Source organism: Balaenoptera musculus, chromosome 1, assembly GCF_009873245.2.
Source record: "Balaenoptera musculus isolate JJ_BM4_2016_0621 chromosome 1, mBalMus1.pri.v3, whole genome shotgun sequence".
NCBI lineage: Eukaryota > Metazoa > Chordata > Mammalia > Artiodactyla > Balaenopteridae > Balaenoptera > Balaenoptera musculus.
In genome coordinates, this window is record NC_045785.1 from 115,982,326 (window position 1) to 115,998,971 (window position 16,646).

Consider the following 16,646-nt stretch of genomic DNA (forward strand, 5'->3'; position numbering starts at 1 on the left):
GCTTGCTAACATTAAAGTCATAGTTTTGATTCTCAAGTTAGATGATTACCTGAGGCGCATTCCAGTGAAAAGAGCACTGCCTTGAGACTCAGGATTCTAGTCCTAACTAGAATCACTGATCGGTAGAATGATCTTAAGCAATCACTTCGCCTCCATTGCCTCATTGTCTACATCTGTAAAATGAGGGAATTGGATTCCATGATTCCTAAGATCCCTGTCAGTTCTAATTTTTATGATTCTAAACGCTAAAACTAGCAACCAGGCTTTGGGCTCCAATTTGGAGACAGCCACTCAGAAGCGTTGGTGTTTGGTGTCAGCTCCGGCAGGTGCCACCTTCACTCTTCAGGGCCCCTTCTCTGCTAGGAACGCTCATTGAATATTCCTTGGAAATGGAGCTCTGGTGACCAGGAAAGACAGGAATAAGCAGATAGGGCAGGGGTAAGGTTGGTGCCATAGGGAGTATGGGGATTGTTTTAAATTGCTCAATTAGGGAATGTAGGAAGTACGTTTCTTGGTTTCTGATTCAGAGGCGACAATGCTGGTTAAGTAATTTAGTACCATAGAAGAAATTGTGTGGATGTTTCAGGAATCAGAGCTAGAAGGTGTTATTTTAGCTCTGCAGAGGTCAGTGCCATTGGGTCACAGGAAGTCAGACCTGAAGATGAGGGAATCAATATTAGGAATCAGAATCCATGCTTTGGGGAACATGGGACAATACTGGGGTGAGGAAGCAAGTGTCACACAGACTGAGGGGCTCACAGCTAGGCCTGATTAGAAGGCACATTTGGGATTCAAATGACTCATCCTCACGATATCTTACTAGTCCTTCTTTTGTTTAACTTGACTAAGTAGAGAGGGATTAGAAACCATATTTCTATCACGTCGAAGGGAAAACTTTAATCCATTGTTCTTTAAAATAACGTCAGGATAGTGATTTGGGTTTGTGTGTTGATTTGGGAGGCGGGTAGTACTGATACTGAAAGGAATATGTTAAGGGAGCTGATGATTGAAGGGAAGTTATTGTTGGAGGAATTGAAAAGTCTGTGTCAAAACGTTTTAGGTTTTTTTTTAAATCTTTTTTGTTTATTTTGCAGTTTTATTAGCTACCTCTTGTGTAAATGAATGTGCAACCCACATTCTTGGGGGTTGGCCTTTTCTTCGCTTTTATAGTTTGGGCATTATTACAACCATTTCTGTTCTTGCTCTTATATGCAGGTGGTGGCAGGAAGGTAAAACAGAATGACAGACTCGTATGTGTGTTTTCAAAGGTGAATGGTAGAACTCTATCAGAAAAGATACGTGGGGAGTGGTATGTGTAGATCTGGGGTGCCTTTATCCCTCTAAATGTTTGTCGCCCTGTCAGTTCATTCAGCAAATATTCAACAAGTGACTGTTTTTCTGTGCGTTCAAAGCAAGAGGAAGTAAGGTCTGTCTTCCCCTGCCTCACCCCCACCTCTATTCCTTCCCCCATGATGCGTTAAGAGAATACAGAGACGTGGGCCTTGGATCGTCTGAATTAGATGAGGCGGACTGTGGCCCAGAAATGGGTGGAGGGGCTAGTGCTGCCTTAGGAAACTAACCCAATTCTACCCCTGCAGACAGTCAGCCCTGGACATCTGATGAGACAGTGGTGGCTGGTGGCACCGTGGTGCTCAAGTGCCAAGTCAAAGATCATGAGGATTCATCCCTGCAGTGGTCTAACCCTGCCCAGCAGACTCTCTACTTTGGGGAGAAGAGAGGTAGTGTCCCATGAGTTATCTGCCTCCATGGGAAACATGGGCTGGAGAAGGGGGCTGCAGAGCTGAGAGGAAATGTCCCTGTAGTCCAGAGACTGAGAAACATGAAGGGATGCTGTTTGGGGAAGCAGCAGGCCATGGGCTCCTCAGCTGGTTCCAGAGAAACTTCATAATTATGACTCTGACCTAGGCCATGCATGGTCTTATAGGGTCCTGGAATGACTCACCCCAAAGGAGCCCTAAGAGACAGCTGATGTCAGTGTTTCCCCAATGTGGCCCACAGATCCAACCTACTTTTCTGAGTATCTCTGAGGCTACTGAGCCCAATGGCCCAGGAAAGTAACTGAATAAACTAAAGACTACTCAAACTCAGGAGCAGTTTTTTTTTTTTTTTTTTTTTTTCCCCTGCCCCAAACCACACTAGACCCTTTCTTGAAAAAAAAAGCTGGCCTGGGATTGGAAGATAAAGATGAAAGTCACCAGTAAAAGCCTTGCTTCCAATTCTCCCAATTTCCCCCAGCCCTTCGAGATAATCGGATTCAGCTGGTTAGATCTACGCCCCATGAGCTCAGCATCAGCATCAGCAACGTGGCCCTGGCAGACGAGGGTGAATACACTTGCTCCATCTTCACTATGCCCGTGAGAACTGCCAAGTCCCTCGTCACCGTGCTCGGTGAGGCTCCCAAACCCCAGTGTCTCCACAGCGTGCTTCCTTGCAAACAAATCTCCCTGGGTGGGCCCCTGAAGCAGCCTAGAGCCAAGCAAGTCTCCAAGCATTTTGGGAAAGTTCAGCGCGTGTTTCCGTTGCAATGGAATGAAATGCAAAGAGTGGTGGGGTCTAAGCTTTTCTCCTTTACTTACTGTTTGCTCTGGGACAAATCTCTTACCCTCTTTGAGCCTGACTTTCCTAACCTGTAACAAAAGGATGATAGTGTCTGTTCCACTTACCTCCCAAGATTGCGTAAGGGAAACATGAGAAGTATGTGCAGTGTATGATTATAATTTCCAAGATGAGCACCCCAGTTGTTTGCATGCTCTCATCTTGATCCTACATTTCAATTTCCTTCTTTGCTCCCCTGAGCCTCACACTATGTCTGTGGCCACCCAGTTGTGCTTTTGGGTTGTTGGGTCATGTATCATCTCAGGTGTGGTAAATCTCCCGCCACCATATCTCCTCCCCCTGGGGTGGTCTTTCTCTTATCAAAGAGAAAGATAATTTCTCTAGCCTTCTACCCATCATATACCAAAATAGAACTCAGATATCCTAACCCTCAGAGAGTCTATCTCGGCAGGGGGAGATGAGGTGTGACCTCAGGGTGCTTTTCTTTCCTATCCTGGCCATCCCCTATCCATGGCAGGAATCCCACAGAAGCCCATAATCACTGGCTACAAGTCATCGTTACGGGAAAAGGATACAACTACCCTAAACTGTCAGTCTTCTGGGAGCAAACCTGCAGCCCAGCTCACCTGGAGGAAGGGTGACCAAGAGCTTCATGGTAAGTTCCTCCTGCCTTGGGGGTGACAGGAGGAGGTGGTGCTGAGACAGCGGGGAGGAGAGAGGGAGTGAGGGGTATATGTCTATATGCCTGTGTATAGGCACATAAGGCATGGTGTGGAAGAAGAAAGGGGAATGACAGATATTCTGTGTACAGTCGTGTGTGTGTGTGTGTGTGTGTGCGCGTGCGCGCGTTGGGGACTCCATCCTCCTTGTGTGTACATATCCATTTCACAACTTCCTAAGTCTGCCTAAGTTGAGACGCACCATCTGTATGTCTACAGTGGGGCCCACACAATCTCTGCATGTTAGGGCTCACTCTGTGTCTATGTGTGTGTGCGAGTGTGTGTCTGTTTCTGCTCTCTAGGGGAACCAACCCGAATACAGGAAGATCCCAATGGCAAAACCTTCACCGTGAGCAGCTCAGTCACCTTCCAGGTCACCCGGGAGGATGATGGGGCAGACATTGTATGCTCTGTGAACCATGAATCTCTAAAGGGAGCTGACAGATCCACCGCTCAACGCATTGAAGTTTTATGTATGTCATGGGCTTGTGAGTGAAGAGTATCCGGTATGAGATGGGGAGTGGGGAAAAGAAACGTGCGGGTTACTGTATATGAAGCACCAGGCACAGATAAGTAAATAGGTTAAAAAAAAATAAGACAAGAGTTGCCAGGGTTAGGCCAAGGGTCAGCAAACTTTTTCTATGAATGGCCCAATAGTCAATGCTTTAGGTTTTGAGGGCCATGTGGTCTCTGTCTCAACTACTTAACTCTGCTGTTGCTGCAGGAATGTAGCCATAGATCATATGTAAACAAATGAACGTAGCTATGTTCCAATAAGACTTTATTTACAGAAACATGTAGCTGGCAGGATTTGGCCCGATAGGTAAATTTACCATCTCCTAGGCTAGGCCAGTGTTATGCATCTAGATTGTAAATTGTAGCAGTAACTGTAGCAAATCAAGAATTAGAAGACAGATTCTAGTCTGCCTTCCACCGCTTACTAGCTGAGTGATGTTAAGGAAATTACCCCACTGAGCTTGATTCTTTATTTGCTAAATGAGAAGATGGACATGGAATCACAAAGGCTTCTTCTTGGTCTAACATACTATGAGTTCAAGAAAAGAGGTGGTAGGAAAACATGCTCTCTCTGGCATCATTATTCCCAGATTTTTCCCTATAGTACCCCCACTAGTCTGCCCCAGGTCTATGATTTTTCTTGGGATTCTGACCTGAAGTGGCCACTGTCAAAATCACTACTCCCAACCTTTCCAAGGATCCTCATCCCTCTATGGAATCTGCCTTGAATATGGGTAGGAAATGACCCACTCACCTGAGGAAATTTACAAATTTTCAAAAAGAACTTTTCTGAGTAGAAAAGTCAAGGGGGAAAAAAATGAAGTAGAAAGGCAGAAGATAATGAGTTATAAAAGAATGCACTTCTTGTCCTAACTTATCTAAAGGCTGGGTGTTTTTCTAAAGTAACTCAAACCTTTCATCTCTTCCTTGTGGACGATCCAGGCCTGACTTCAGTGCTCTTTAAATCAATTGCTAGACCCATTGTTGAAACTTGACCATGAGGTAGGTTTGGGGTGGTGTCACTGTCCGTTTAGCAGACTCTCAATCTGGAAACAGACAACCTGGATTCTAGCCGCAGAGCCACTGCTTACTAGCTAGGTCACTTTCACCAAAGCATTTAATCTCATAGTGGCCCCTTCTTACTTCAGTGAATTTTCATGAGGATAAATGAAACGCTATATAATGAAAGAACTTTGTAAACTTCAAAGTTCTCTATTGCTATAAGGTGTTTCTCTGATTACTAGTTCTGAATGTAAAGCCCCTGGCCTTGGGCTCCTTGTCCAGGGCCTGGTCCCTGGCCAGGGCTAAAGAAGGCCATCCCCTGTCTGAGCCCCAGAGACTTCTCTGTTGGGTACTGGACCATCTGGCAGTTACTCTCCAGGGATCATTTTGGCCCAACTGTGATCAGCAGTCAGTCAACAAATGCTATCCTCCAGGTGCTGCACTAGAGGCTTCTCTGGCTGTGGGCCCCTGGAACACCTGTTCTCTCACCTGGCCTGATTCTCTTTGTCCCGTTTGATTGGACTGAAACACGTTCATTAACCGGATGTTAAGGTTGGCTCTATCCTTAGGGGAAGCTCGGCCTCTTTATCTGTTGTTCTAAACCGGCATCTGGTTGTATTGTTCTATGCGGCCATCTGGACCCAGTCTCCTAAGCAGCCCTTCGGCATCGGTGGCAGATGCCATCATTCCTTCCCAGAACCCATCTATATTGTGTCAGGGCCTTTTTGCAGCCAAAATATGACCTCCATCTCTTGCTGTTTCAAAGCTCTCACTTCATTTTTGGACCAGCCACTAAAAATGATGTTCTGCATTAAGGCATTGCTTCCCGTTTAAGCTCCCTTGCAGAGAGGACGGAGAGGTTGTGAACTCAATCAGTGATCAAATTCAAGTTTATTTGTTCCGTCAGAAACATGTATTAAGTCCCATTTATGTGCTAGGCACAGATGATCCAGTGATTCCCCCTTCTCAGCTGTTAAGACATCCCTTGGGTCCCCAGCAAGGACAGACCTTCCATAATCCTACCTCTGCAAGGTTGCCGTATGACTCCATCACACATCCAACAGCAATAGTGGTCTTTGCTCACAGAGGTTGGGGGGTGGTCTTTTTGTTCACAGCCTCTTGGGCTCCTGGGCCTTTAGGGGTGGTGGCTGAAATGCGTAACTGGATGATTCTGAGATCGAGGTGACCTTGAGTTTCACGTTGACCCCATTTCCTTCTCCACAGACACACCAACAGCGAAGATTAGGCCAGACCCTCCGCATCCCCGCGAGGGCCAGAAGCTGTTGCTCCACTGCGAGGGGCGTGGCAATCCCGCGTAAGGAAATCCATTTCCTGGATTGTAATACACCTCTACAGACTAAGACTTTGCCTAAAGTCTTCCCATCTCCTTCATCCTGTCTGAGCCTCTCATTTTCCCTGACACTGTCTAACAACGCCCATCCTCTGACTGCTTCTCCTGCAGAGCAGCAGAAGTGGGGAGGGGCCGCCCCCTGGCTGAGCCCCTGAGGTTCCTGTAAGGAACCAAGTCACAGTTAGATACAAGCTAGGCAATCTTCCTCGTCCCCAGACTGAACCCCAAGGAGTCACTCTCCGCCTGCCTCTGAGCAGCTCAGTGTCTCTGGCCCCTATAACTGCTCCAGCCTTCATCAAACTGTCCTTGACTTCCTTGCTCCCAGTTTTGTGTTGTTTTGTTTTGTCCTTCTTTAGCTCCCTGCCCTACTCTTTTCTGATCACTTCGACTTCTCTGCCTCAACAGCCCCCAGCAGTACCTATGGGAGAAGGAGGGCAGTGTGCCACCGCTAAGGATGACCCAGGAGAGTGCCCTGATCTTCCCCTTCCTCAACAAGAGTGACAGCGGCACCTACGGCTGCACAGCCACCAGCAACATGGGCAGCTACAAGGCTTACTACACTCTCAATGTGAACGGTGAGCCCTGCGTAGCTCTCCTCCAGCAAACCCCTTCTCCTCTCCTCTGCCATCTGGTACCCTGGTCTTTCCATCTCCTGATAGCATCCCCAGACCATAGTTGGGAGTGGGCTAGTAGGGCAACAGCCCACCACCAGAGGGCCTGAGGACTTAGGCTCTAGGTCCATTCTAGAATGTGGAATAAGGAAAACTCAGTGGAATGGTGGACTTTCATCTGCCTTTGTTTAGCAGTGGTGACCCAGGCAATACCATCCTCCAGCCCCTGCACTCACCTGGCAACAAGAATAAGAATTCTGTGTGTAGAGGCCCCAGAGCCGCTCAAGTGTGAGTGTAGATGCGTCTCCCTTTCCAACAGGCTGTCCTCAGAGTTGCTTCTCCTGTGACTAGTACAGGATGCATGCTGCTGCTGTCATCTCCTTTTTCCGCAGACCTTGGACACACTATATAGAATCCAGGTGGAAGATAGAGATAAGTTCGTACTATGCTGAGAGACAGTCAGAATCTTTTCTCAGATGCCATATTTTCTAGAGAGACTACATGATGCTCCTTCTCTGAAGTTCTTCCCAAAGGTGTGACCACACAATCCAGCTTCAGGAGAAGTGATAGGCTAGGACAGAGGCCTCTTTATGCAGAGGTGGCAGGAGGTTTTTTGAAGACCCCAACAGCAGTGGGGTCCTGCCAGAAAGCCTTAATAAGCCTTTCCTCAGAATAGGGGAAATGCATCGGCAGGGGAACATGAGAGACTCCCGTATGTGAAATGCCCATTAAAGCAGTGTAGGGATAGAAGCCAGGCCTCCCAGGGATAAGAGATCGGAGATCTTGGGACCAAAGTGTCTAGATGGGGTGATTCCAACTCCAGGAACAGACCTCAGCATGTGGGAGCTGCCTCAGCACAACAAACAAAGCTATTGTAGGGTGCCAGGAGCAAGGACAATGCACTGAGGTCCTGTGTCTGCCCCCAGATCTCTGACGATGATTGGCAGTGAGAGAAAATTCCTGTGCCCTTGTGGTTGGTCTCTTGCTGATCTCCCCCGACCCTGTGCTAGAAAGCGCGGTCCTGTTTGACGGCATCTGCTGCCAGTGCTGACACCTGGTGGTAGCAGGAGTTACTGCATCTCCTTCCAGAAATAATCCTAAACCGTGTTGACTCCCAACTACCTGGAGTGAAATTAAATGGAGCTCTACCTAGAGACAGTGACATGTAATTGATGACCCCAGAGTTCATTTTGGTCGTGCAGACCTATGCTCTTCTAGGGAATTTACATTCCCACAGCCTCTGGGATAATTATCCAGGACTGATTTTTAATGTGGATTGTGTCTCACATTCTCCCGGGGGCGGGAGGAGAGGGGAGAGAAGAGGAAGAACAGTGGATAACCTCACTGTGCTTCCTCCAGATTACACCATCATACCCACCCCTCCTATCATAGAGCCCCGGGGACCTTCTTCTCCCTCCCTCCCAAGCAGAGCATAAAAACCAGAGCATAAGTTTTTTTTTTTTCCAAATAAGGCGGAGACAGGCAAGGAACTAAAAAGCTGGTCCAGTCAAGCCTGAGGAGACATAAGGCAGGAGAGACAAAATGTATGAGGAGTCAATGAGGCATCAAGGCTCCAGCTGAGTCTATAAAAAAACAGTAGCTCTCCCATGGGTGGGAGAGCCGCAACTACAGCTCATGTAATTTGGGACACATCAGAACTGTGTCCTGGGCCTGTGCACTGTCTCCTCAGATCTGCGGAACTCTGACTAAGGCTGTGGCTCTCCTTCGCATGCCTGGCCAAACCTGTGCTTGGGAATCTGTCCTCTATAGATGCTGCTATGGAGGACAGATTCTCTATATCCAGTGGCCGAGACCTTGCCATCATGGGAGGAAGCAGTTCAGTCTTTGTCCTTCCCACAAACCTTTGGTTGGTGGGGAAGTGAAGATGGAGTCCCAGACCTCTCTAATGAGACCTGCTGGAGGATTGGGTGTTGCTGGAACTCTAAGCTCCCCTACCAAGAAGGAACACTGTTCTTTATGCAGGGAGTCACATTCCATCGTCTTTTGTAAGGTGCTCTCAAAGTGCCTCTTCCTGGCTCCATCAGCTTTTCACTTCTCCTTCCCTATCTGATATCAGGACAATGGGTGGATATGGTGAGAAGCCCCCCTAGAAAGGCCAGCTCAGAATATAAAGCAGACGGGAGGATAAGAGGGCATGGGGGATAGGGAAGAAATACTCTGATAACCAGAAATTGAAAGAAAGAGAGAGACAGACAGACACACCACCACACACACACACACACACACACACACACACACACACACACAGAGAGAGAGAGAGAGAACAAGAGATGATTTAGACATGAAAGTGATGATCTTTGACCAAGGTCAAGCTTCAGGTTCACGAACTCAACTTAAAAGGTTCAGTGTGAGCAGATGTATCTATGTATTCATGATTACATTATTTTAAAACAATTACTCTGTTCCAGATACTCTGTAAGAAACTAGGTACAAAATAAGACGTATCCCTTTTTGCTGGATGATGCCACTCCATTCTCCTGATGTTAGTCCATGTTCTGTGCCGTGTAAGATGATCCATGGCCAGGTCAGAAATGCTGTAAGATAAAGGGTTCTTCCCAGACGTGACTGTTGTGCATCCCACCTCCCTCCAGATCCCAGTCCGGTGCCCTCATCCTCCAGCACCTACCACGCCATCATTGGCGGGATTGTAGCTTTCATCGTCTTCCTGCTGCTCATCCTGCTCATCTTCCTTGGCCACTACTTGATCCGGCACAAAGGTCAGAGGCGTGAGGGAAGCATCAGGAGGACGTGGGCGTGGGTAGGGAGATCAGTGAGTGAAGGACAGGCCGGTAGGAGCAGGCTGCAGGAAGGGCCTCTGGAGACTCAGTCGGCCCCTTGGAGAGTTTGAGGAGGAAAGAACACAGCCAACCCTGTGATAAACTGAGCACCTCCAACCCCACAGCAGAGCGTGATCACTTGGTGATCATCCAAGTAAAATCAAACCTTCCCACTCAGTCAGCAGCTGCTTCCCCCCTGCTGCTCTGCCTCCAGGGTCTCCTGCCTTTAAGACAGAGGACTGCCGAAAACTCTGCATCTTCTTCCCATTCCTTCCTGCACTTTCCTCCTTTCTGTTTAGCCTCGTGTTTTTCGTCCTTTGGTCTCCCTGTGCCTTGTCCTCACACCACCCCTTTACTTTTCTCTCCTCTCCTGTATCCCTGCCATCTCTCCCTCCCCTTTTCTCACACGCCTTCCTCTCAGACCTTCCCCTCTGTTATTCCTTCTAGCCAGCAGCTGGACTTACGTGGACTGGGCAAATGCTAGCCAGATCTCAGGTTCGTTGTCATGGAGCTGACCTAGCAGTTTCCCTATCACCACCTTACATGCACACACACATATATACACACATACACACACATATACACACACATACACACACCATTTTTTTTTTTTTGGCCTGTATTATAGATCAGACTCTAATTAAGGGCAGGATTCATTAATTCTTGGAGGTGTGGTCAGGGGATGGATGTTGGCAGCAAGATGCAAATTAGGGCAGGCGGGGAGGAAGAAAGCTCTAGGCAGGAGAAAAATTACAGAAGCAAGGTGTGGGTGGGTGGTGGGAAAGTGTACAGAGGGGCTTCAGAGGTTTGGAAACTGCTCCTAAAAGAAGGAGCCTCTCTCTCTCCCCAGGAACCTACCTGACACACGAGGCGAAAGGCTCTGATGACGCCCCAGATGCGGACACAGCTATCATCAACGCAGAAGGCGGGCAGTCGGGCGGGGACGACAAGAAGGAATATTTCATCTAGGGGCAGCCCCCCAGGGACCCCGTGGGGACTGCTGGGGCCATCACCAACCTGGACTTGTACAGAGCGACCCCAGGGCCGCCCCTCCCGCTTGCTCCCCAGCCCCCCCCCCCCACCCCCCTGTACAGAATGTCTGCTTTGGGTGCGGTTTTGTACTCGGTTTGGAATGGGGAGGGAGGAGGGCGGGGGGAGGGAAGGTTGCCCTCAGCCCTTTCCATGGCTTCTCTGCTTTTGGGTTATTATTATTTTTGTAACAATCCCAAATCAAATCCGTCTCCAGGCTGGAGGGGCAGGGGTCCTGGGGTGAGGAAAGCAAAAAACAAAAAAGAAAACAAAAGCAAAATTAAAAAAACCCAGAGTGTTAGGAGGAGAATGAGGAGAGGGTAAGGGCAGGAAAGAAGCGGGGTCAGTTTGGTGGGGGGCTCTCACCAGCCCTCCATCTTCTACAGCAGGAGCTCTTCCTGGACTTCTCCAGGGACGGGGAGGTTGTGAGCAGGAGCTGGAGGTGGCTTTTCCTCTGTTAGTCGCACACCTTGAGCTCTGGACAGAGGAGCAGGTACCATCTGACACCCCCTTCTCCACCCCAACAGGAAAGGAGTGAATGGGGGTCCCCGAGGGGATGTGACCTGCAGGTGGCATGCAGCCACGTGCGCGGGGGCCCAGGGCTTCCCCGTGGGGGAGGACACCGGTCCTTGCAGGAGGGGCAGACTTGGAGAGGAAGGATGGCAGAGATGGCCCCCCACGATGAATGAAGCCAGGCCCTTTTCCCAGGAACCGCCCTCGGTGGGGATGATAGCAGAGCAAGGCTGCCCTCCTTGCTCCAGCAGCTGTGGGAGAGGCACTGCTCTGGGCCCTAAACTGCATCCGCTTCCCCGCCGAGGGGCCCTTCACTCTCACCCGAGCCCTGGACTGTGGCAACCACTCATCTTATGGCATTGCTCGGCAACTCCTCCTCCCTGTCTTGTGCTGCCCTGTGCCCCTTCTTGTTCCCGAAGCTGTCCCTTAGTCCTCCATCCCTCCCTCAGCAGCCAGGCAGACATAACAACAAAAATACTAAAAGGAGCTTCACTGCACTGAGCTGTTTCCTGCCCAAACGAAGGGAATAATGTGAGTGCATGTCTGTGTGTGTCTGTGCACATATGTGTGTGTGAGTGAAAGGCAGAGGGGCTCCTGGGCTTGTGGGCGGGCTGTGGGAGGAGGGCTCCTGTAAAGGAGGGCTTTGGGAGCTGACGGTCCCTAGGCAGGCTGTGTACCTCACCTGGGATGTTGCCCCATCCTGGTATTTTCCGTGCCGTCCCCAGCGCCCATCTGTCATGGAGAAAACAGTCCCAGGGTGTGTTTTTGCTCACGTCCGCCTCATCTCTCCCTAAAACACAGGGCATTCAACCCCCGCCTCCATCTCCCCTCTCAGAGCCACGGAGTCAGTGCCACAGCCTTTGCTATGCATCCCTCGGCCTCCCCCTGGCGCTGACCCCTGGAATGACCACTGTCACTTCTTGTTCCCATAGTCTGTACCCGGCGCGTTGAGGGCTGGGAGTGATGCTGCCTGTCTCCTTCCCATCTCCACCCCTGCTTTTGATTTTCTGTCTTCCTTGTGGCCGAGCCGGTTGCCGTGGAGACGAGACTGCTCGCCCCTCCCCGCCAGCCGGCCGCCCTGCCTCAGACCCAGGGTGCCCCTTGGCACTGCTCTCCCCCTGCTCCAACATGTCCTCCTGCCCTGACAACCCAGGGGCGTGCGAAGTGGGGGCAGCTGCAGGCAGCAGAGCTGCCACCCCTTTCAGTCCAGGTAACACCGTTGTGAATCTTCCAGCCGCTGGTTAGAGCCCGGGGTCCCCTCCTCTTACAGCAGCAAGGCAGCCTAGGGCCCCAGGCCTGTGGGCTCCCTGCCTCCCAGCACCCGCTTTTGGGAAAATGACTTTTCCTCTTTGAGCTGAACCACTCTGTCCATATTACACAGAAGCCATATTTGTACGGGGGCGGGGGGAGGGGGAGAGGGGCCGTTGTGCTGTGTGTGTGTGTGTCTGTCTGGGGGGGGCGGGGCAGGGAGCAGCGAGGGCATCGTGTATCTTTATAATCTTTCTAACTCTCCTGTGCTAATCTCAGAGGGGCCACCCTCAATATATCTGGATTATCCGTGTCCTTCGGCTGCCTCCTTCTTGCCGCTCTTGCTCCTGTTGGGATGCGTGTGTGTAAGGGCTGTTCTGCTGGTCCCCCTGCACGTGGCGCCTCCAGGGGTGGTGTGTGCCTTGCCGTGCTGCTCCCCCCAGGGCATCTTGTATGGAATGGATATAGCTCTCCAAGGGAGAGAAGTGCGTTCATCCCCTTTAGAGTCCTGGGAGAAAGGGGACCATCTTAGCAAGATGGCCATCCCTCTGCACCTTTGCTTCCGCCTCCAGGCGGCGCTGTGTGAGTGGGAAAGACCACTCGTCAGAACTGACGCTACCACATCCCCCGCTTTCCTGGACAAATGAAACAGTGTCGCCTAACCAACTCTGTTTATCTCATTGTTCCAACTCGGACACTCCATGACTCACCCCTCCCAATGTCCAGGCTAAGTGTCTCCACGTGAGGAAATAAAATGCAGGGTAGGGGTGGAGGGAACAAAAGAGCAGAGATCACGTGAAAGCAGTGGGATGGTGGGGAGAGGGGGTACCAAGGAGCAGAGGTGTCGGTTTAGGGGCATCCTTCTTCAGGGTACACGCCTTTTCTCCCTGTGTCAACTGAAGAGAAATAGCTCTCCCCCACCACAAGAAACTTTACATCTTGCTAAGGTGTCAGGCCAGTGTAGCATTTCCAGAGCTTTTATGTCCCCCAACAGAAATATGAATAGAGATTATCCCATAGGCAACAGTCCCATTTTAAAATATGCTGTCCCATTGTCCCCTGGAGCCTGCTTTAACTTGTCACGTCATGTGTTCTGCTTGGTATAGAAGATGCATTCGCTGTGCCCATAGGTGGCTGGGCAAGTGCCCAATCGCTCCCTGAAGTAGCTTCATTATGCAACCTTGACAGCTGCCCCCAAGCCCTCCCTCCTCTCACACTGAAACACCCAGACCTGGAGATAGCAGTACACACACCAAGACACGTGCCTAAAACCTAGCACTAAGATATGATACACAGGATACACAATACACAGCCACACACACAGACAAGTACAGATAAGTAAGTACATTCCTACACCCAGACTGATACACAAAGAGCCCTTGCTCACACACATGTGGCTCAGGCTGTCAACATCACATGGATCCAGCCACAAGCAGCACTAATACCTCCTCCCACAAACACGTCCCTTTTGAACTATCTTTCCTTGGATCAAGTTCAAGGGGACAGAGAAGCAGCGAGAGCCATCAGCTGCCCTTTCCCTCCAACTTCCCAGCACATCTCTTATCTCTGTCTCACACTTCACCTCTGGCCCCCTCTTCCTTCCTTGTGCTTGAAGAATCCCTTTATGCTGGGAACCCCCTGGCTTCTCCACCTTCGGAAAGCCTCCCTTTCCACCTTCGGGAAAATACCCACCTTCTGGTCCCCACCTTTTTCCTTTCCTGAGTGCAGGTCCCCACCAGCGGAATCCACCCTCAAAACAGGAAGCCCCGGGCCAGGGCCTCAAGTGGTCCTGAGGCTCAGGCAGGCAGTGGGCGTGGGGTAAAGACTTCCTGAATGCATCCCCATCCTGCACTGCCCGCCCCATAGCCCTGCCCAGAGCCAATGGCCTTCATTAGTCCCTGGCACTTATCTGGGAACCACAGCCACTGACAGAATTATCCCAGCCCATCTCTCTGCCTGCCCTGAGCCCAGCAGTGTCATGGGGAACTGTCTGCACCCGGTGAGTGTGGGGCTGAGCCCACAGCCCCTCCCTCTCTGCCCCCCACCACTCCTTCTGTCTGCCCCTCGCGTCTGTATACCTCTCTCCTCCTCTCATCTCTTGTCCCTTCCCTCGTTTTCCTTCTCCCCTTGTTACCTCAGTGTCCTAGGTCCCCAATTATTTGCCTCCTCATTCATCTTTGTCAGTTCCATCCAGACCTCCCCCCTCCCCGCTCTCCCAGTCCTGTCCACTCCCCTTCCCTTGCTTTTCTTTTCTTTTCTTTTTCTTTTTTTTAAAGATTTTTTTTGACGTGGACCATTTTTTTAAGTCTTTATTGAGTTTGTTACAATATTGCTTCTGTTTTATGTTTTGGTTTTTTGGCCGCGAGGCATGTGGGATTTTAGCTCCCCGACCAGGGATCAAACCCGCATCCCCCTGCACTGGACCACCAGGGAAGTCCCTTCCCTTGCTTTCCTCCGACTCTTGGCTCCTCCTGAGTCGCCCTGCCTTGTCCTCTCCCACCATCCCCACTCCATCCAGCTCTTCCAGCCCCCACGTCCCCACTGTCTTTCTCTCCCCACCTCTTGCCCTCGGTTCCCAGGATACCCTTCAGTGGGGTAACTAGATGCTCTGATTGCCCCTTCTGAGAATGTCCTCCAGGTGGCTGATGACAACTCTACTAAGATGGCCGTTGAAGACAAGAATTGGAGTGAATTTCTTGAGTTGTACGACGCAGACTATAACTTCACCGACGTGGAAGCAGCTGCGCCCTGCCACTCCTGTATCCTGCTCGACGACTCCTCACTGCCCTTCTTCATCCTCGCCAGTGTCCTGGGCATCCTGATGAGTGGAGCCGTCCTCTACGCGTTTCTCAGACCTCTGTTCCCCCGTCGGGTCTACCAGAACCGGTCTATCCTGGTGCAGTTGGCTGTGGGCAGTGCTCTCTTCAGCATCATGGTGCCCATCCTGGCACGGGGGCTAAGTGGGGCCCTCATCACCTCCCTGTGCCACCTAGCTCACTTGGTCTCGTATGGCTCAGCCTTTGCCCAAGCTCTGCTGATAGGGTGCCATGCCTGCCTGGGCCCCAAACTGGGTATAGGTCATGTCCCAGGCCTCAGGCTGGGGATCAGTGTGGGACTTTGGGGAGTGGCTGCCCTATTGTCACTGCCAATCACGCTGGGCAGTGACACTTCCCATGGGCTCTGCACAGTGACCTTCAGTGGGGAATGGGAAATTCTGCGGTACATACATGCTGCAGCCTGTTTTGCCATCTTCATCTTGTTGCCACTGGGTTTGTTGGGAGCCAAGGGGCTGAAGAAGGCATTGGGCAGGGGGCCATGTCCCTGGGTTGATATCCTATGCATCTGGTTCATTTTCTGGTGGCCTCAGGGCATGGTTCTGGGATTGGACTCCCTGGTGAGGTCCAGGGCCATGGTGGTGTCAACATGTCTGGCCCAGCAGACCCTGGACGTGCTGCTGGACCTGGCAGAAGCCCTGGCAATATTGCACTGTGTGGCTACACCCCTGCTCCTCGCCCAGGTCTGCTACCAGGCCATTCAAACTTCTCTGCCCTCCCTGCCTCTCTCGGCAGCACAGTCTTCTCATCTGGACATCCTTGGATGCAAATCCTAGCTCTCTTCCCACCTGTCAACCTGAATTAAAGTCTATGCTGTTTTTATGAAGCTGGTGGTTTCTTGTTTTGTCTGAGGATGTAGAGGAGAGGGAGGAGAATGGAGAGAGCGAGAGAGAGATTTCACACCAGACTTTCCTGGCAGCGTCCGCTTCTCTGGCTGACCTGGGGAGAAAATGAATGATGTGCAAACATCCTCGGGGCACACAGATGTTCTCTTGAGGTGTGGGGTTACTGCCATCTCAAGGGGGGAGAGCAGGGGGACCAGAATATGAGGAGAGCAGCTAAACCTAAACTAGAAGAGGTGGCTTAGCTAGTAAAGAAAGAAGAGAAGCTGTTGCAGAAAGCAAATGAAATCGAATAGAAGCCAGAGAGAGAAAAACAGAGAAAACTGAAGATGAGGCCAGAGCATGACTCCTCCTCTCTGCTCAGCCTGTCCAGCCTTCCTCCCTGCCTTCTGTCTCCCTGTTCGCTTTGCTTAGAGATCAGGGTGGTGGTAGGGAAGGTGGAGAGAAGCATCCTGGGGGACCTTACTTAGTCCAGGGAACATATCAAGATAATTCTAAAGCCACTTCCCGGGAGTCATCTCTCCGAGGTTTACTCTTCAGCATAATCCTAATGCCCGTGTGTGTGTGTGTGTGTGTGTGCATGTGTGCATCTGTCTGTCTTCAATC

At 50.8% G+C, this 16,646-nt stretch overlaps 2 protein-coding genes across 5 annotated transcripts in view; both read left to right on the forward strand.

Moving 5' to 3' along the window:
* CADM3 (cell adhesion molecule 3) overlaps positions 1 to 11,613 on the forward strand; it is a 30,294-nt gene extending 18,681 nt beyond the window's left edge. For 2 of the 3 annotated variants that reach the window (XM_036834663.1, XM_036834671.1), the window contains 8 exons: positions 1,599 to 1,739; positions 2,257 to 2,409; positions 3,095 to 3,232; positions 3,599 to 3,769; positions 6,039 to 6,129; positions 6,571 to 6,740; positions 9,389 to 9,514; positions 10,425 to 11,613. In XM_036834663.1, coding sequence (XP_036690558.1) covers positions 1,599 to 1,739; positions 2,257 to 2,409; positions 3,095 to 3,232; positions 3,599 to 3,769; positions 6,039 to 6,129; positions 6,571 to 6,740; positions 9,389 to 9,514; positions 10,425 to 10,543 — 1,109 coding nt within the window. In that variant the 3' untranslated portion in view covers positions 10,544 to 11,613. The remainder of the gene's footprint in view (positions 1 to 1,598; positions 1,740 to 2,256; positions 2,410 to 3,094; positions 3,233 to 3,598; positions 3,770 to 6,038; positions 6,130 to 6,570; positions 6,741 to 9,388; positions 9,515 to 10,424) is intronic. The other variant, XM_036834680.1, reaches the window with a different exon arrangement.
* Positions 11,614 to 12,583: 970 nt separating this feature from the next.
* On the forward strand, positions 12,584 to 16,021 carry ACKR1 (atypical chemokine receptor 1 (Duffy blood group)). Of its 2 annotated transcripts, none has more exons than XM_036828908.1 (2): positions 12,584 to 14,363; positions 15,003 to 16,021. In XM_036828908.1, exons 1-2 carry the CDS (start codon positions 14,343 to 14,345, stop codon positions 15,972 to 15,974), a joined length of 993 nt encoding a protein of 330 aa, XP_036684803.1. In that variant the 5' UTR covers positions 12,584 to 14,342; the 3' UTR covers positions 15,975 to 16,021. The 2 variants fall into 2 exon arrangements, with proteins under 2 accessions (XP_036684803.1, XP_036684720.1); XM_036828825.1 differs by having other exon boundaries at positions 14,991 to 16,019.
* The last annotated feature ends 625 nt before the right edge of the window (positions 16,022 to 16,646 follow it).

Excerpts from the sequence above, each read along its gene's own strand:
- ACKR1 (XM_036828825.1), top strand. The coding sequence starts at position 14,343 with ATGGGGAACTGTCTGCACCCG. Across the intron at positions 14,364-14,990 it reads TGGGGAACTGTCTGCACCCG|AATGTCCTCCAGGTGGCTGA; the intron begins GTGAGTGTGGGG and ends GCCCCTTCTGAG.